This window comes from Aquarana catesbeiana, linkage group LG10 (genome assembly GCF_042186555.1).
Source record: "Aquarana catesbeiana isolate 2022-GZ linkage group LG10, ASM4218655v1, whole genome shotgun sequence".
Taxonomy (NCBI): Eukaryota; Metazoa; Chordata; class Amphibia; order Anura; family Ranidae; genus Aquarana; species Aquarana catesbeiana.
The window spans coordinates 13,590,911-13,611,882 of record NC_133333.1 but is presented as its reverse complement, the minus strand read 5'-3'; the positions used below and the strand labels follow the sequence as shown (position 1 = coordinate 13,611,882).

The following is a 20,972-nucleotide window of genomic DNA, read 5'->3' as shown; positions in this document are numbered from 1 at the left end:
AGGGGGGGTGAGCAAGAGCCCCTCCTTCTGCACCATACCCCAGGCCACATGCCCTCAAAATGGGGGGTGCTTTGGGGTGGGCCCTCATACAGTACAGTATCTCACAAAAGTGAGTACACCCCTCACATTTTTGTGAATATTTTATTTTATCTTTTCATGTGACAACACTGAAGAAATGACACTTTGCTACAATGTAAAGTAGTGAGTGTACAGCTTATATAACAGTGTAAATTTGTTGTCCCCTCAAAATAACTCAACACACAGCCATTAATGTCTAAACCGCTGGCAACAAAAGTGAGTACACCCCTAAGTGAAAATGTCCAAATTGGGCCCAATTAGCCATTTTTCCTCCCCGGTGTCATGTGACTCGTTAGTGTTACAAGGTCTCAGGTGTGAATGGGGAGCAGGTGTGTTAAATTTGGTGTCATCGCTCTCACTCTCTCATACTCGTCACTGGAAGTACAACATGGCACCTCATGGCAAAGAACTCTCTGAGAATCTGAAAAAAATAATTGTTGCTCTACATAAAGATGGCCTAGGCTATAAGAAGATTGCTAAGACCCTGAAACTGAGCTGCAGCATGGTGGCCAAGACCATACAGCGGTATAACAGGACAGGTTCCACTCAGAACAGGCCTCACCATGGTCCACCAAAGAAGTTCACGTGATCAGCGTCATATCCAGAGGTTCTCTTTGGGAAATAGATGTATGAGTGCTGCCAGCATTGCTGCAGAGGTTGTAGGGGTGGGGGGTCAGCCTGTCAGTGCTCAGACCATACGCAGCACACTGCATCAAATTGGTCTGCATGGCTGTCGTCCCAGAAGGAAGCCTCTTCTAAAGATGATGCACAAGAAATCCTGCAAACAGTTTGCTGAAGACAAGCAGACTAAGGACATGGATTACTGGAACCATGTCCTGTGGTCTGATGAGACCAAGATAAATGTATTTGGTTCAGATGGTGACAAGTGTGTGTGGTGGCATCCAGGTGAGGAGGACAAAGACAAGTGTGTCTTGTCTACAGTCAAGCATGGTGGTGGGAGTGTCATGGTCTGGGGCTGCATGAGTGCTGCCGGCACTGGGGGGCTACAGGTCATTGAGGGAACCATGAATGCCAACATGTACTGTGACATACTGAAGCAGAGCATGATCCCCTCCCTTCAGAGACTGGACAGCAGGGCAGTATTCCAACATGATAACCACCCCAAACACACTTCCAAGACGACCACTGCTAAATAAGCTGAGAGTAAAGGTGATGGACTGGCCAAGCATGTCTCCAGACCTAAACCCTATTGATCATCTGTGGGACATCCTCAAACGGAAGGTGGAGGAGCGCAAAGTCTCTAACATCCACCAGCTCTGTGATGTCGTCATGGAGGAGTGGAAGAGGACTCCAGTGGCAACCTGTGAAGCTCTGGTGACCTCCATGCCCAAGAGGGTTAAGGCAGTGCTGGAAAATAATGGTGGCCACACAAAATATTGTACACTTTGGGCCCAATTTGGACATTTTCACTTAGGGGTGTACTCACTTTTGTGGCCAGCGGTTTAGACATTAATGGCTGTGTGTTGAGTTATTTTGAGGGGACAGCAAATTTACACTGTTATACAAGCTGTACACTCACTACTTTACATTGTAGACAAGTGTCATTTCTTCAGTGTTGTCACATGAAAAGATAGAAGAAAATATATACAAAAATGTGAGGGGTGTACACACTTTTGTGAGATACTGTATTTACCTCTGTCAGTGATCACAGTAACACCCCCTCCCCATGACAATGCTTTCATTGACTTTTCTCTCCAGAAGGACAGCGCCGTCTTTGTTCAGGCATCACCCAGGGTCACTATTCACTTCTTGGACTGAGATCCTGGCTCAGAGATAACAAACATCATTTAAACCTTGGTGCCTGAGCGGGTTCTGTTTTCACAAGTGTCTGACACAGATCAGCTCCTGCCGCAGCATCTCACTTTGTGACTTGTGAGCTCTACAGAACCTGAAGACAACACAGCTGCCCTCACCTCATCCAGTAGCTGTACGGAGGCCTGGAGTGTCTGCTTCCATTTCTGCACCTCGGCATTATGGAAACGCTTCTGTAGCTCAAGTATTTCCGCCCAATCCGCCGACGTCTGCGGGAACCTCCTAGGGATAGAGACAGATGGTGTTTAAGGCTGCAGGGACCAGCTGCACAGGGAACGCTAAATAACAGCGTATTTCTATTTTAGGATGGAGTCGGGGAGGGTTAGATCCTGCGTCAAGTTATATTCCCATCTGTGTCCCCCTTAGGGTGACTGCCCCTCACTTCCTGTCTTGGTGACCACACAGACAATGAAATCTCCCCAAGAGAGACACAGATAGCAATATAAATCTAAAAGTGGCTCCAACCCTTTAAAACATTAAAAAAAAAAAAAAATCTGTCTAAAGTTTGACTTTAAATCTAAAAGTATGTCAAGGACGGTCCTCAGTTGCAATGGATAACAGCTTGTGGTTATGCATATGGGTAAAATATTATTCATTTTATATTTTCTAACAATGGCAGGAGTGAATAGAAAGTATATAGAAGCGGAGAACAGTAAACTTTACAGGATAAGTTCCCTGTGTTAAAGGATCCTGAAAAGAGGAACAAGGTCAAACTGAACTGGCTGCATGTAATCTGATCCTGAATCAGCTCACTGCTGCCCTCTAGGTGACAAATTTCTTTCCAATGGCTAAACACAGGCTCTCATTCTCTCTCCTAGGTTAAAGTGTGACCAATCGGATGGCTTTCGTCGAAAACGTATGAATGAGTATAGTTACCCCTGGGACACGGCGTAGCTCTGCCAAGTCTGGAATGTCCGGGCGCTGTGCTCCAGAGACCACAGGCGGTAGAAGAGCATTAGATTCAAGGCCAACAGGACAATTAGGCTGTAAGGAGACAGGGAACCAGGGGTTAAAAGTCACATATTGGGATCACATGACTACGGGAAGAGATAGAGTGATGGAACGAAGAGACAGCCAATCAGATCAATCATTTGCAAAGCTGTTGGTCCCTGGAATTTATATATATATATATATATATATATATATATATATATATATATAAATTAAAAAAAAAATATATATATATATATATATATATATAGTGCCTTGAAAAAGTATTCATACCCCTTGAAATTTTCTACATTTTGTCAACTTATTTATAATATAACTGTATTTTATTGGGATTTTATGTGCTAGACCAACACAAAGTGGCACATAATTGTGAAGTGGAAGGGATACAGAACCAAGTATTATTTTGGTGGTAAGTATTTTGTATGGAATCTGTTAATAATAACAGGAAAGGCAGTAAAATAGATCCAGGAACGATGGACACCCCAGCGACAATGGACTGGCAACAGCCAGCATCAATAGATCCTCCAGCAGTCAGACCCCTCCCTCAACAGTGGATCCCTCCCAGCCACGACTGACCCCCTGCAACATAAGACCCACCCCAGCAACAATAGATCCCCCCCACCAACATCAACAGACCTCCCCAGGAACAATAGACCCGCCTGCAAAAATAGATGGTGGTTATGACTAAGGCCTGATAGGCTGAAACGCGTCAACTGATTTTATCTGCCTTTACGCTGTGGCTTTTCAATAAAATTAAGATTCTTTAAGAGTAACAACCGGAGTGCGGCTCATCCTTCCTACATTACTCTACCCCTCCAGCAACAATAGATTCCCCAGTAGTCAGCATCAACAGACCCTTCAGCATCCAGCAACAAAGACCCCTCCCTAAACAGTAGATCCCTCCCAGCAACGATTGACCCCCCCAGCAACATAAGACCCACCCCAGCAACAATAGATCCCCTCACCAACATCAACAGACCTCCCCAGGAACAACAGACCCGCCTGCAAAAATAGATGGTGGTTATGACTAAGGCCTTATAGGATGAAACGCGTCAACTGATTTTATCTGCGTTTACACTGTGGCTTTTCAATAAAGATTTTTTTAAGAGTAACAACCGGAGTGCGGATCATCCTTTCTACATTACTCTACTCAGCCAGTGACTGTGGATTGAGCACCCGGGAGCTCTGCTATCTATGTGTTGTATGGGTAGTAGCACTGATTTTTCTGTCTGCACTGCTCCAGCAACAATAGATTCCCCAGTAGCCAGCATCAACAGACCCTTCAGCAGCCAGCAACAAAGACCCCTCCCTCAACAGTAAATCCCTCCCAGAAACAACTGACACCCCCCCCCCCCAGCAACATAAGACCCACCCCAGCAACAATAGGTCCGCCTGCAAAAATGGTGGTTATGACTAAGGCCTTATAGGCTGAAACGTGTCAACTGAGCAACAGAAGACCTCCCTGGCAACAACAGACCCCCTTCACCCACAAAACTGGATCCCCTCCAGCAGCAAGAGATGCCAAATAAGCAACAGAAGACCTCCCTAGCAACAACAGACCCCCTTCCTCCGCAAAAATGGATCCCCTCCAGCAATAATAGATCCTTCAGCAGCCAGCATCAATAGACACTCCAGCACACCCCAGCACCCCTTGCCATTACATGCATTCAGTTCCGGGGGTGCCGGAACTGCGTCCCCCACGTTCCTGCTGAAATAAAAAGCCCTGTCTGCACCTATTCTCTGAGAATAAAAAGCCCTGAGTAGTACACCTTACCCCATGCACCCCCAGACTAAACCAGGCTTAGCGATTTGCTTCTTGTCCAGTCCATTAAATAAGACCATATCTCTTTGAAGTTCAGATTAATGTGAAGCATCCACATGACCAGAGAGGATTGGGAAAGAAGTAAATTTACAAAAGCACCCAGCCACGTAGAGAGGGTTAGTCATACGCCGTGGGTAGGTATCAGGTAGGTGGCACTCTTACTCACACAATACTGATGATAAATAGCATGCCGGGGATGTTTTGTACAGCGCCTCGATCCGACAGGTGGGAGAGCTGTGAGGAGACGCTGCCTGTGTGGGAAAAAAAAAAGAAAGTGAGTATGTCAGGAGAATCACAGGCTCTGGATCTCTGCCATAAGGAACTGTCAGGTTCTGCTATGCCAAATCCACGATAATAGTAAAACTAAAATCTTCAACAAAATGTTATCAGTTCGTGTGACAGGGACTGATGCATCTAAGTCCGTGTACCATGTACAGTGCTGCAGAACAGGTTGGTGCTATAGAAATTAGAATGGAAAAGGTCAGATTTGTATTGCTTTCAGAGGAGATTTTCCAACATTTCCTGTAACCAAAGGAAATTCCCCCCTGTGGGTAGCAAAAATTCAAAGCTGGAAATAGGGGAAGGCTCGGAGCTCTATTTGACACACCACCAAAAAAACATTAAACTATCCAAAACAATAGAACAAATTACCACTTAAAATGTTGGACCTCATTAAGGACAACTCAAATATAATCCACACCAAAAGATTGGGGGTGCCGTTCCAGGCCCCTATCTGTCCAAATCAGGGGACTCTCGTGAGGGTGCAGACTAGGGGAGAACCAGTCTCGGCTTACCCATGGGGCGAAACGCCTTGGGGGCATGGCCTGGACGGAGCCTGGACTGAGGCTGCTTTTACTACAGAGACCGTTGGACTTTGCCTCACCCAATAATGCTACACTATATGGCAGTGGTTCTCAACCCCTCTAGTGCCGTGACCCCTTGATAACATTTTCCAAGTTGTGGGGACCCCTAACAGTAAAATTATTTTCGTAGCATGGGTTGTTGCCTGCTGGGCGACCGCAAAAAGGCTGGAGAGCAGTGCAGGCTTCAGGAACAGCCAAGGATTCGGTGACCCCTGGCACATAGTCATTCGACCCCAAGGTTGAGAACCACTGCTAAGTTGGTGGAAACCTGATCATAAAAATTCATATGATCTTGTTGAGCATCCCTTTGGACATCCCATTCCAAACCCATGGCCTTATAATATGGAGTTACCCACTTTGTGGCTATAACATCCTCCCCTCCCTCTGGGAAGGTTTTTCACAAGATTTTGAAGGGTGTCTGTGGGAATTTGTGTCCATTTGTGATGTGAGGTGCCGATGTTGGACAAGAAGACCTGGATTGCAATTGGTGATCTAGTTCTTCCAAAGGGTTTTCAGTAGGGTTGAGAGCGGGCTCCTTGAAGGCCACTTGAGTTCCAAGTCTTTCTAGAGCTGGCTTTGGGCACCTGAACTCAATAATTTGGAGAGCCAAAAGTCCCCACTAGAATTCCCTGTCCGGAACAGCTTTATTGACCATTATAAAGACCAAGTGGTGGGGTTGTGACATACATTTGGCCATATAGTGTATTTCAATTGATTGTAATCTTTAGCAAGGTCACGTGAATACTGACTCTATGGTTTTGATTTACTAAAACTGCAGAGCTGCACCAGATTTTGCGCTCTCCAGTTTTAGTAAAGCAACCCCTACGTCTCAGAGATTCTGCAGGCCAGGAGTCCCCACTAGAATTCCCTGCCTTGTCCAGCTTTTACAAAACCATGGTGGTCTCACCCTACCCCAATGGATTTGCCTTATTTAATGAATCCACTTGCAATGGTGATGCCTTTGTTATGGCCTTCTGGGAAGGAGACAAAATATTGTGAGGAGATCTCTCTACATTGGTCAGTACTAAATATAGCAATCCAGAAAGCTATTCTGTCTACCCAGAGCTGCAATATTACTTGTGTCAGGTACTGTTGTTGGGTGAGGAGACCTGGTTCACTGTCGACTTTCAAATTCATCCCAATGACATTCAATGGGGTGGAGGTCAGAGCTTTGACCAGGCTACTTGAGTTCCTCCAGACCAAACCATTCAACCCAAGTCATTATGAAGCTGGCTTTGGGCCCCCAAACGCAATAATTGGGAGGGCTGTGACATACTTTTGGTGATGTATTGTATTTCAGTATGTTGTAATTTTTGGCAAGGTGACTTTTCAATATTAATTCTCTGTGTCCCGGTCCCCTCCATAATTTCCTGTCTGGTCCTGCTTTTATAAACATTACAAAACCATGGTGGTCTCACCCTTCCCCAATGGATTCTCCATATTTAAAGACTCCATATGCAATGGTGTCACACATTTGTTATGGACTTCTGGGAAGTAGGCAAAATATTGTGAGGAAATCCCCCTACATTTGTCAGTAAAGAAAATATCAATCCAGAAAGTTATTTTGCCTATCCAGAACTGCCATACTAGTTGTGTCAGGTAGTGATGTTGGGTTAGAAGACCCGGCTCACAATCAATGTTCCAATTCACCCCAAAGGTGTTCAGTAGGGTGGAGGTCAGAGTTCTTTCCAGGCTACTTCACACCAAACCATTCAACCTAAGTCACTGTGCAGCTGGCTTTGGACCCCCGAACTCAATAATTGGGAGTGCTGTGACATATTTTGACCATATGGTGTATTTCAGTATGTTGTGATTTTTGGCATGGTGACTTGAATACTAACTCTCCATGTCTAAGGCATTCTGTGGGCTAGAAGTGCCCTCCAGAATTTCCTGCGTGGTCCAGCTTTTATGACCATTTCCAAAACATGGTGGCCTCATCCTTCACCAATGAATTCTCCATATTTGATGAATCCATTTGCAATGGTGACACCTTTGTTATGGTCTTCTGGGAAGTAGGCAAAATATTGTGAGGCAATCCCCATACATTGGTCAGTAAAGGAATATAACAATCCATAAAGTTATTTTGCCTACCTAGAACCACAATATTAGTAGTGTCTGCCTGGTCCAGCTTTTACGACCATTACAAAACCATGACGGTCTCACTCTTCCCCAAAAGGAATTGCCACATTTGAGGAATCTATCTGCAATGGTGATTCCTTTATTACCTTCTTGAAAAGAGACAAAATTTTGTGGGGAAAGCTCCCTACATTGGGCATATAACAATCGAGAAAGTTATTCTGCCTACCAATGTCGGCAATATTAGTTGTGAACAGAGATGGCATTAATGAAGTAAAGACAGCGTCCCCAAGGTGCGCTGCCCTATAATTACAGGCGAACGCATATGATCATTCTGGAAGATTATTACGAACTTTGTGTTCTAATTACCAAAACAAGAACACGGTAACCTTAACTACAGCACGCAGTGATTGGATTAGAGACAGCCTAACGGACCTCACGCTAACGAGGTCAACTGGGACTGAAGATTTCCAAAAATAAATATCAAATTTAGCAGAAGAAAGTCCATTGTTATCAACCCTTTACTGGCTTACATGTAAATTTCACTTGGAAATGGAAAAAGAAGCACGATGGCCACATTCTCTCACCTGACGTCCTAGAGTGGCGGGCCGCCCTCTCGCTCTCCAGCGGCGGAGGGGCAACACTCATTTGTTCAATGTGGTGGTTTTTCCAGCTCAGCGTCCGCTTACGGCGGCGTAAGGTTGGCTTTTCTCTTCCGCCCAACTCCTCCACGCAGGACTGTTCAAACTTGACGACCGCATCGGCTGAGATGGTAGAAAGGAAATAAAAAATGTGAGTCAACAGGACAACACTAGTGCAGATAAAGACGGGGGGTCGTAGACAGACCATTAAAGTGTTCTCCTACTTTCTCTATAAATGTATCTAATCTACTCCCCAGGAAACTGCTACATGCACAGACAAAATATTCTGCTCAGCCAGTCCTGTGATTCATGCATCCCTTTGAGGCAGCAGAGCTAGTCCCTGGACTTTCTTGTAGACCAGACTTTCTCAACCTTTTTACCCCGGAGGAACCATTAATATAATTTTGAAGTCTCAGGGAACCCCTGCTTTATTTAATGGTGAAATAGCATGAGAAGTAAGCTGCTGAATGTTTTAAATAATATAATACAGAATATGACAAACCTAGAAATATTTGATACCTAGAACCAATCATTTTTCAATGCTCCCTTGCTCTATATGTCAATAATAATCATGAAAAAAATAGCAAAGTCCAGAAAATAAACACAAACTGTGAAAATGATAGTGTAGCCTTCTATCATATTAGTCATCAGTGAAAAAGTATCCTTTCACTTAGTGATCAGAGGTGAAATGCGCCCTTACGTTGGTGGTCAATGGATAAATGCCTCCAGCCCCCAGCCTACATAGGTGGTCAGTGCTGAAATATCACCCTTACATTGATCGTCAGTGGAGAAATGCCCCCCTACATTGGTAGTTAGTGGAGAAATCCTTCCTTAGTGGAGAAATGCCCCTCTACATTGGTGGGGAGTGGGGGAAATGACCCTTACATTGATGGTCAGTGAAGAAATGCCCCTCTACATTGGTGACCAGTGGAAAAAAGCCCCCCATACACTGGTGGTCAGTGGAGACATGCCCCCCCCCCCCCCCACATTGGTCAGTGGAGAAATGCCCCCTACATGTGGTCAGTGGAGAAATGCCTCCCTATGTCAGTGATTTATGGAGAACTGCCTCCCTACAATGGTGATCAGTGGAGAAATGCCCCCTTACATTGGTGATCATTGGAGAAATGTCCCTACATTGGTGCTCATAGGTGAAATACCCTTTACATGGGTGATCATTGGAGAAATGCCCCCTTAATTTGGTGATCATTGGAGAAATATCCCTACATTGGTGCTCATTGGAGAAATACACTTTACATTGGTGATCATTGGAGAAATGCCCCCTTACATTGCTGATCATTGGAGAAATGCCCCTACATTGGTGCTCATTGGAGAAAAATCCTTTACATTGGTGATCATTGGAGAAATGCCCCCTTATATTGGTGATCATTGGAGAAATGTCCCTCACATTTATAGTCAGTGGAGAAATGCCCCCTTACTTTGGTGTTCATTGGAGAAATGTCCCTACGTTGGTGCTTATAGGAGAAATGCCCCCTTACATTGGTGCTCATTGGAGAAATGCCCCCTTACCTTGGTAAACATTGGAGAAATGCCCCTTATATTGGTGATCATTGGAGAAATGCCCCTCACATTGATAGTCAGTGGAGAAATGCCCCGTTACTTTGGTGTTCATTGGAGAAATGCCCCTACGTTGGTGCTTATAGGAGAAATGCCCACTTACATTGGTGCTCATTGGAGAAATGCCCCCTTTACCTTGGTAAACATTGGAGAAATGCCCCTTATATCGGTGATCATTGGAGAAATACCCCTTACTTTGATAGTCAGTGGAAAAATGCCCCCTTATATTGGTGATCATTGGAGAAATGCCCCTTGCATTAATGGTCGGTGGAGTAATGCCCCTAACATTGATGGTCAGTGGAGAAATGCCCCCTTACATTGGTGGTCAGTGAAAAAAGCCACTTTGCACTGGTGATAGAGTGTAGATGTGGCCCCTTACATTGAACGTCAGTAGGAAATTGCCCCTTGCATTGCAAGTCATTGCAGGAGGGAGGACATTCTGTCATTGTTCACTGTTCATGGAATCCCTAGCTATCTCAGGAGGAACTCTGGTTGAGAAAGTGCATTGTTGACTATACTAAGCAACTCAGCCAGGTCCAAGACCCACCCCAGCCTGTGATTGTACAATGAAAGAGAAGCACCATGCTGATTAAGTCATCACTCTCTCCTCCGGTAAGCATGTTCACACTGTTAATGATAGGACTGTGCAAAGCTAATGAGCTCTGATTGGCCCAGTGTGCTGCCCCCTCTGCCTCAGTGTAGGAATTACAGGAGGCTTTTAAACCATTGATAAATCAACAATTAGTCTTCCATTTAATTTTTTATAATAAATAAAAGCCTAAAAATGGTGGTAAAAAAGTGTAATTATTTCAATAAACTTTGTAAAATAGTAGGTATATATGACAGCTCTAGTCCACATGGCTGACTTCAGATAAGGGCTCAGGGCTCACACAGCCCACACCCACTCCCCTTTCTCCCAGCTATGTTTACTAGCCGCCTACATCATTCCGCATGTAATATTTATATTTGCATTCGCACAAAAGGAACGTGGGCTCAGCGGGGGCCAGGATAACTTGCAGCACGGAACAAAAGCACCGCTAAATCCACTAATGGACATTAATAATACATCAAAGGCTTGACATTCCTGAGCTCGGCAATACCTGCAATGGCTGGAGTGTTTACACTTAACACAACCAATCTGGGAACCTGCAGAGAGCAATGACTGTTTTCTCTTATGCTGAAGTTAAAAACCTTCTTCGAAACGCCAATGTCGGCAGCTAGTATGAATACCTACCTATGTCACAGAAAAGGAGCCGAACCCTAGGCAAACAGCTAGATACACAGGTGAAATACTTAGAAGGGAGTGGATTTAACAGGCAAGGGATTTGTATTTCTGTCCATCAAGTCTTGAGGTTTAAACTGCTCAGCCACACAGCACATCCCTGTCTGGTAGGGCAGGAGACCTGATTTATTTCTGTTCGGTCTTGTCCCTCCCCAGCATGTGACTGAACTATGACTCTTTGACTCTCAGCTCCAGAATAAGGAAAAGTTACCATACATTTTTAACCCTCTTCCTCAAAAGCCCAGGTCATCCCGGACCAGCCCCCAACCTGTGACTGAACAGTGAAAAGAGGAGTAGCAGACCGACGAGCTCGTCTCGCTGTCACTCTGCTCTCTCCTCCTCCTGTACAGGGACTGCAAGAGGCTGATACCAAGTCAAATTCAGATCATTAAAATGCTTGCATTAAAAAAAAAAAACATTTAATGATATATTCTCTGTGACTTTTATATCCTTTATGACTATTGAGGAATATATTTAAATTCATATTTTTGGGATCGGAGTTCGGCGAAGTTTTGGTCTCTGTCAGATTTTTTTTTTATTGCTTTCTGTGTCCCCAGTGTTTAGTGACTACACAGGAAGTGAAGGGTAACTTTTCCAGTGGGGCTTCTACCCCTTACCTACCTCTGTTCAAAAATGTTTAGGTCGGGGTCCCACTTTCATACTCGCTGCATGGTCATGAATTCTGATGCACCTGTATGTACTTTCCAATATCCATTATTCCAGATGTAGGCAATTCTTTTTACATTGATGGGCGATCTCACTTAGGAGAGAAGGACTTCCATGGAAAATCCATTTGGCATCCATTACTTCCATTACCGAACAAATAAAGATCGGTACATGTGGGCCCCTCCCACTTCACTATTTTGCACAGCAATGTCCCCCATAGAGGAAGCTCGTGCTCACTGAGTCATCGGTCTTATAATGAAGGGGTAGTTTTTCCCCAACAGCTGTACAGTATTTCTATATAGGGGCTCTGATGTCACACAGGGGATGTCTTTTGGATTACTGTACTAGTCCACTAATTGGCTGACTCGCCAAGCTAACCCACGGTAGCAGTTTACTGATTGGCTGGGTGGCTGTACGTTCCCACTGTACCAGTTCACTGACTGATTGGGCCAACATAAGTTCCCACCGTACTAGTTCACTGACTGATTGGGCCCCCATGAGTTCCCACTGTACTAGTTCACTGACTGATTGGGCCACCATAAGTTCCCATTTTACCAGTTCACTGACTAATTGGGCCACCTTAAGTTCCCACTGTACCAGTTCATTGACTGGCTGGGGCCCTCTGTGATTCCAATGTACCAGTTCACTGACTGATTGGTTCCCACTGTACCCGTTCACTGGCTGGGTCACCCCATGTTTCCAATGCACCAGTTCACTGACTGATTGGGCCACCATGAGTTCCCTCTGTAACAGTTCATTGACAGACTGGGTCAACCTGAGTTTCCATTGTACCAGATCATTGACTGATTGGTTAGCCATGAGTTCCCACTGCACCAGTTCACTGATTAGATGACTCACCCTGTGTTTTCAATGTACCGCATTCACCAACTGACTGGTCACCACAAGTTCTCACTGTACCAGTTCATTGACTAGGTCACCCCGTATGTCCATTGTACCAATTTAATGACTGACTAAGCCACCATGAGTTTCCACTGTACCAGTTCACTAACTAGCTGGGTCTCCCCATGTTTCCAGTATACCGGTTCACGGACTGAATGGGTCAATATGAGTTCCCACTGTAACTGTTAACCAATTGGCTGGGTCTCCACAAGTTCTGTAAAATCTCATCTCCAGTCTGGTGCTTGCCTTCATAAAGCCATCAATGGGTATGAGCACACCACAGCTTACTGCCGGAATCAGTGGGTGATGAGGAAGCTTACCGAACTATTATTTTTGACCCACACAGTTTCTACCCTTAAATTGTCAACAGCCTTCTGACAACTTAGAAAATGACTTTAGATGCTGAACTTCATAAAACTTCTCTGCAGACGGCCAAGTGGCTTACCTAGAAGAGAAAAGTGCTCCTCCATCCCACTCCAGGAGTTCTTCTCGATGATCGCCCGTACCAGGCTCCAAGGCTGTTTTCGGTAACAGATCTCTGAGGACACCCTAAGGATGTACAGAAAGTAATGAGTATTGTGGACACCAAACTAGTCTAAAGGTGGAAACAAGAACATCGTCGATCAATCAACTCAAAAGTGGCCTTCAACAAAATGGTGGCCTTTTGCGCACAGACACCGACTCCCTGTGGCATAAATGTGAATAAGAAGAGTAAAAGAGGCCTCTATGATTGAAGCCCTAAAAAGGGACGAAATGCGTCTCAAGAGTTCTCTACCGTTGACACTGATGCAACAGGAAGTTGAAGTCTACTGGAGCCTGACAAGCCGATTCTGGTGTTGCACCAGTCTTCCCACATGCTGATCCACAGGTGGGGGGGGGTATTCAAGCGGTACTATTTTCTTTGTTTTGGGCACTCAAAAGTGGAATTTCAGTAACAAGGGAAGATCGCTGGGCTGATGTGGGCACCCCTCTAAGTTATTTCCTGCCTCTGTTCCTACTTCTGATGAACTCCTCTCCTTGAAAAAAAGGGAAAAGTGGGACTTTATATGAAGTATGTGGTTGCAAAGCAAAAGGTTGGTAAAAAAATAATATTTATTGGTACAAATAATATATAATATATACAATCCTTACATCTGTATCAAGGTACAATTGTACATAGTAATAGTATTAAATAAAATAAAATTCACACACATATTACAAAATAATACCTAGGTAATTACAACTATTATGTACAGTTGTACCTTGATGCAGACCTATGCAATGATTGTATATATTATATATTATATGTACCAATAAATATTTTTTTTTATACCAACTTATTGTTTTGCAACCACATACTTCATATAAAGTCCCACTTCCCCATTTTTCCCTTTTGTTCACATTAACAGGGATGGAGGCATATGACTAGGACACTGCCTCATATAAAGTTCCAAACTTTTCTTTTTTTTATAGAACTCCTCTCCTTGTCACCCTGCTCTTTCCACCTATCAGCATGTTCCTTGTTAGCACATGAGCACTGAAGCAACTAAATCAATCCTTCTGCTGCTTCCTCCCTCTCCTGGTCTGAGCTCTGCTGCACAGGGACTGGTACCTGAGGCTGATACCAAGTCAAAGTCAGGTGATGATACATGTCACTCTCAAAGGGAAAAAGGAAAAGAGGACGCATCGGCCTTGCGCATTACCTTTGCGACACTTTAATGAATTAAAAGTTAAAAATGCATACTCACAAACGAGTGATAAAATCAAGCAATTTGTATAAAGTCCATCATTTTCATCACCCAGCAAGATCTGCCGGCCAGTAACAATGGTGGGATATAGAGTCCAAAGGAACTGACGCGTTTCGAGGGGCGTCCCCACTTCTTCAGAGCTCTAAAGAGGAGGGGACACTCCTTGGAAACGTGTCAGTTTTTTTGGACTCTCTTTTTTTGAATCTCTTGAGCGCAGGAGGACAGTGGAACCTCTGACTGCAAGTAACGCGGTTAACGAGCGTTTCGCAATACGAGCTATTTTTAAAAAAAATCCTGACTGTTGTCTCGCAAAATGAGCAGGATTTAAGCCACTGTGGTGTGCACTACTGCATTTGGCCAGAGGTGCGGGGGCACCGGTGACACTTGGAGCCACTCGGAGCCGTTCGGAGATGTTCGGAAATACTCGGAAATACTCAGAAAAACTCAGTTCCAGAGTGTTTCCCAGCCTTTTCGAGTGCATCCGAGTCGTCTCCTAATATTTCCGAGTCTCTCCGGTGCCCCCTCACCTCTGGCCACATGTGGTATTGCATGCAATACAAGTCAATGTGAAACTCGATTTGATATGCGAGTGCTTTGGATTACAAGCATTCTCCTGGAACGGATTATGCTCGTAATCCAAGGTTCCACTGTATTTGTTTTTTCTTCATGCCGATACAGGCGATACATTTTTAATCCTCTTTCCCAGAGCCCAGGTCCTCCTGGACCTGCCCCCAACCTGTGACTGGAGAGTGAAAGGAGAAGCAGCAGACTGACTGTCTGATTCACTCTGCTATCTCCTCCTATCAGTATGTTTTTCTCTCTTCCTGTTCAGGAACACTCAGGCAGGGGCGTTGCTAGGTCTACAAAAGATCTGGGGCTAGAGCCCATAGGAGCGTAGTAAAGAAAGTCATACACTTGGGTGGGCATACACATGTATATAGAGTAATATACATGTGTGTGTATATATCCCCAGAGAGCCCCCCACTTACATCAGGGTCTCCAAAGAGCCCCCCTTACCTCAGGGTTCCCAGAGAGCCCCCCCTTACTACAGGGTCCTCAGAGAGCTTCCTCCTTACATCAGAGTCCCCAAGGAGCCTCCCCCTTGCATCAGGGTCCCCAGAGAGCCCCCCACTTACATCAGGGTTCCCAGAGAGCCCCCCTTACATTAGGGTCCCCAGAGAGCCTACCCCTTAAATCAGGGTCCCCAGAGAGCCTCCCGCTTGCATCAGGGTCCCCAGAGAGCCCCCCACTTACATCAGGGTCCCCAGAGAACCTTCCCTCCCCTTGGGGACCCCTGCAGAGACTCGGGGCTATGGGCCCCAGATTTGGGGCTATAGCCCCAAAAGCCACCCCCTAGCGACGCCACTGCTCATAGGTCTTGTCCCTCCCCAGCATGTGACTGGACAATGACTCTCTAACTCTCAGCTCCAAAGTTGTCCTCAGACAAAATAAGGAAAAGCAAACAAACATTTTCAATCCACTTCCTCAGAGCACAGGTCATCCCGGATGCACCCCCGACCTGTAACTGAACAGTGAATGGAGAAGCAGCAGACTGACAAGCTTGTCCCACTATCACTCTGCTCTCTCCTCCTATTAGCAAGTTCACTGTAATTCAGCACACCCGATTGGCTCTTTCTGCTGCTTCTCCCTCTCCCGATCTGAGCGCTGCTGTACAGCGACTGCAAGAGGCTGATACCAAGTCAAAGTCAGGTACTGATACATGTGATGATAAATTAATGAGCTACATTTATTTGTGTGCTTTATACCTGCCAGGAGTTTGGCTTTAACCAATAGCAAGTAACTATGTGAGAAAGAAGAAATAAAACTTATTGTTGAATTATGAGAAGAATTATCATTTAAATGTTATCACTGTGCAAAACAACTATTTCTGGCAGGTGGGGGAGCATTATCTGGCATTTGTAACGAAAGATATTTTAGCTGTTAGAGATGATGAATATGATACGTAGGTGGCGGGATAAAAGACATCAGTCTGTCACAATCCTGGTAGCTCGGAGTGAAAGGGGGGAGGGGGGGGGTTCTTATAATGAGCTGTCAGCCGCTGCGGAGGACAGCAGCTGAGCGGGATCCGCGATGATTAAGCATAGGGCTGGTGTGCTGCACAGTGGGCTCTCTTCTAGCCATCAGGAGTGTTGGCGAAATGCGTAGGCGGAAGTGACTCATGAGTGGGTACCTGAGACGAGCTTTATTCTTGGCCACGCTGAAGATGCAGTACCGATGAGCCGTGTAAAAATAATCCTGGTAGGGGATGCCCTGCGTTATGACTTGGGTGTCTAGGACATACACCGAACCCTTCAGATTGTAGAGAGTCTGCCAGACAAAAGAAAAATGGAGATTGAAAAAGAGCAAATAAATATTTTAACATTTGGTTTTTTTTTTAGAATAACCCAAAAGTTTACAAAATTTGCTGTCCAGTCACTAGGGTCGTCAGTTCCAATCCCAACCATGACAATACCTGCCTGGAGTTTGCATGTTCTCCCTGTGCCTGCGTGGGTTTCCTCCGGGTACTCCGGTTTCCTCCCACACTCCAAAGACATGCTGGTAGGGTAATAGGCTCCTGTCTAAATTGGCCCTAGCATGTGTATTAGGGATGCACCGATACCATTTTTTTTAGTACTCGCCGATACCAATTACCGATACCTACCGCAACTGTTTTGTTTTAAAGTGGGGTTCCACCCAAAAAAACAAAAATACCTGAAAAATTCTAAAAAAAAACCCCAAAAAAATTTGGATATTTTTTTTTTTTTTACTCACCTCTAAATGCCTGTTGCTAGGTGGTCCCTCGTAGTCTGCCTCTTCCTTTGCCTGGGCTGGTGACATCACTTCCCCCTCGGCACAGGAAGGGCTCGGCTCTGCTCCCTCCCTCCTGTCAATCATCATTACAGGTCCCAGGTGATTGAGCGGCCAATCACGGCGCGCGGCGCCGCTCGCGCATGCGCAGTGGGTGCCAGGCTGTGAAGCCACAGCCCAGCGCCCACAGTTGAAATGCCGGCGCCGACGAGCGGAGGGGGGGGATGAGCGGGGCTTCGATCCCCCGCATCGCTGGACCCTGGGACAGGTAAGTGTCCAATTAAAAGTCAGCAGCTGCAGTATTTGTAGCTGCTGACTTTTAATTATTTTTTTTTAATGGACCCCCTGGGCGCAACTCCTCTTTAAAGTGGAGGGCCACCCTGAAAAAAAAAATGCACCAAAAATCCTAAAAATAAAAAATAAAAAAAAAAAACATTTGAAAAAAAAAAAAAAATGTAAACTTACCTGAACCCTTGTTGCTAGGCAGTCTTCCTAATCTGCCTCTTCCTATTCCGCGGCGTGCCCTGCTCCCCGGTGAGCGGCCCCCGTTGCCTTTTGGGAACTGTGCGTGTTCCCAGAAAACCACGGGGCCACTCACAGAGTGCCACTTGCGCGTGCGCAGTAGGAAACTGGCAGTGAAGCCGCAAGGCTCCACTGCCTGTTTCCCTTAATTAGGATGGCGGTGCCCGGACCTGAGAGCCGAGGGACGGGGCGGCCTCGGGGCGGCCGACATCGCGGGGACCCAGGACAGGTAAGTCTACTTATTTAAAGTCAGCAGCTACAGAGTTTGTAGCTGCTGACTTTAAAAAAAAAAAAATTTTCGCTGGCCGGAATTCCGCTTTAACTTCAGCTTTCAGCAATGGTACAAAGCACTGAAAAGTTATTTACAAATGAAATAAATTGATTTTTTTTTTTTTTTTAATTTAGGGCTTTTTCAATATGAAATGTGTAAATATATAATAATATATATGTGTAAAAATAGTCTCTAACAAAGCAAACAAAAAAAAAAAAAGTTTGAATTGTTTATCGTTTATAAAATGGACGTGAAAAAAAAAAAAGCAGGAAAATAATAATTAAAGGGAGGAGAATAGGGAGTTAATTAAGGCTGATTAGAGTAATTATTAAGGGGTTAAACAGAGGAACATTTGTTCATCGCTTTGATCTGCAGATGAAGAAACAGAAAAATACAAAAAGAAACAGTGTTTCTTTTTATGTTAGTGTTTTAGGGCTGAGCAATGTTGTTAATAAACATTGCCGGCTGCTTTTTTTTTTTTTTTTTGACAGCTCCAATTACCGGACTTCTTTAACACAGGGGAGACCCCACTGACCGCTCAAAGAACCGAGCCTGAAAGTATCGGTGCAACCCTAATGTGTATGTATGAATGTGAGTTAGGGACCTTAGGTTGTAAGCTCCTTGGGGGCAGGGATTGATGTGAATATACAATATATATGTAAAGCGTTGGATAAATTGACAGCGCTATATAAGTACCGTAACAAAAAAAAAAAAAAAGTCAACCAGTCAAGCAGGAAGGAAGCAGGAAGAAGGAGGGAACTTTGACCTTGTTGCTTGGTCAGGCAAAATTTGGCAGCAACATGCCAACACACAAGGACCCGCATCCATGTGGCGCGTTCTAAAAGTGAATATTGTGACATAGTGTCCTGGATTCAGATACTCACCTGCCCAGGGGATCCAACGTTGCTCTGATGCGATCCACTGATCAGGTGCAGCAGCCCGGACCCCATACCACCGCCTTGGTCCTCCTTAGTCATTAGAAGCCAGCTTATCTCTTCTTGGTCAAGCCAACCATTCCTTTCTGCTTTTTAGAAGGCCAGTAGAGTCTGGGTCAAAGATGGAACTTTGACCTTATTCCTTGCCCAGACATTTCCCAGCAACATGTCAACACAGGGACCCGCATCAATGTGGCACATTCTAAAAGTGCTTATCATGACATTGTTCTAAGGAGCAGGGCCCTCTGATTCCTACTGTACCAAATTATATTGTATTTGTACTGTCTACCCTCAAGTTGTAAAGCGCTACGTAAACTGTTGGCGCTATATAAATACTGTATAATAATAATAATTGTTTAAAAAGAACTTCAGTTTCTCCTCTATTTTTTTTTTTTAGCTCCACCTGTCGTGCAGCATTGTCCTCGATTTAGATACTCACCTGCCCAGGGGATCCAACGTTGCCCTGATGCGATCCACTGATCAGGTGCAGCAGCCCAGGCCCCACACCACCGCCTTGGTCCTCCTTAGTCATTAGAAGCCAGCTTATCTCTTCTTGGTCAAGCCAACCATTCCTTTCTGCTTTTTAGAAGGCCAGTAGAGTCTGGGTCAAAGATGGAACTTTGACCTTATTCCTTGCCCACACAACATTTCCCAGCAACATGTCAACACAGGGACCCGCATCCATGTGGCACATTCTCAAAGTCCTCATCATGACATTGTTTAAAAAGAACTTCAGTTTCTCCTCTAATTTTTTTTTTAGCTCCACCTGTCGTGCAGCATTGTCCTGGATTCAGATACTCACCTGCCCAGGGGATCCAACGTTGCATTGATGCGATCCACTGATCAGGTGCAGCGGCCCAGGCCCCACCTCACCCCCTTGGTCCTCCTTAGTCATTAGAAGCCAGCTTGTCCCATCTTGGTCAACTCAACCATTTTTTCCTGCTTTTTAGAAGGCCAGTAGAGTCTGGGTCAAAGATGGAACTTTAACCTTATTCCTTGACCAGACAACATTTCCCAGCAACATGTCAACACAGGGACCCGCATCCAGGCATCCGGCCTCTGATGATGACCACAGCTCCACCCACCAGCCGCTGTTAATGCCTTCTATTTGACATGGAATCCCAAGAGGCTGAGGCAGCAGGGACACATCATTCTCATTCTATATGGGGAATTATTTTTGACTTTCATGCTTTGCTTCTTGGTGACAGCTGGTGTACATCCCCGTCCGGCTGTCTTAGGCGGTGGTTAAGCGGTGGTAAAAATACAGCTCAGCCCCCTGTTTTTAGAAACCCCCTCCCACCCCAACTGCAAGTGTAGACTAACCCTTAGGGAGAACTGCAAAGTGGACCTGTTGATTTGCTTTTTTTGGGCATTAAGGTGTTAGCATTGGCTTTGGCATATATAAGAGCAGAATAAACGGGGAGAAGAGGGGTGGGGACTTGAGAAAAGCCGGTGCACGCTTGGTTGCTTCCTCTATTTAATTTAACAGTCTAAAGGTTGTCATACCTGAGTCTCCACTGCAGGAGCAGTTTTTGGTCCCAGAGGATTATTAATAGGAATGGTATAATTGAGAACACGGGTTTGTCTTCCGCTGCTGTCCCTTTCCCAGGGGTTCACTATGACATCTGTGAAGATGAAGAGGAAATAATCAGGTGCTGCGGGACGAACGTAACAAACTGATGGTGACACCACTTATGCCCCGTACACACGGTTGGATTTTCCGATGGAAAATGTGTGATAGGACCTTGTTGTCGGAAATTCCGACCGTGTGTAGGCTCCATCACACATTTTCCATCGGATTTTCCGACACACAACGTTTGAGAGCAGGCTATAAAATTTTCCGACAACAAAATCCGTTGTCGGAAATTCCGATCGTGTGTACACAAATCCGACGCACAAAGTGCCACGCATGCTCAGAATAAATAAAGAGATGAAAGCTATTGGCCACTGCCCCGTTTATAGTCCCGACGTACGTGTTTTACGTCACCGCGTTCAGAATGATCGGATTTTCCGACAACTTTG

The 20,972-nt window shown here is 45.2% G+C and overlaps 1 protein-coding gene across 3 annotated transcripts in view; it reads right to left on the bottom strand.

Moving 5' to 3' along the window:
- The window catches only part of GRAMD1A (GRAM domain containing 1A), a 136,509-nt gene that overhangs the window by 6,943 nt on the left and 108,594 nt on the right, over nucleotides 1–20,972 (bottom strand). For all 3 annotated transcript variants that reach the window (XM_073601662.1, XM_073601660.1, XM_073601661.1), the window contains exons 12-18: nucleotides 20,457–20,575; nucleotides 16,606–16,742; nucleotides 13,133–13,236; nucleotides 8,211–8,387; nucleotides 4,851–4,935; nucleotides 2,788–2,895; nucleotides 2,013–2,133 (exon numbers count right to left, since the gene is read on the bottom strand). In XM_073601662.1, coding sequence (XP_073457763.1) covers nucleotides 2,013–2,133; nucleotides 2,788–2,895; nucleotides 4,851–4,935; nucleotides 8,211–8,387; nucleotides 13,133–13,236; nucleotides 16,606–16,742; nucleotides 20,457–20,575 — 851 coding nt within the window. The remainder of the gene's footprint in view (nucleotides 1–2,012; nucleotides 2,134–2,787; nucleotides 2,896–4,850; nucleotides 4,936–8,210; nucleotides 8,388–13,132; nucleotides 13,237–16,605; nucleotides 16,743–20,456; nucleotides 20,576–20,972) is intronic.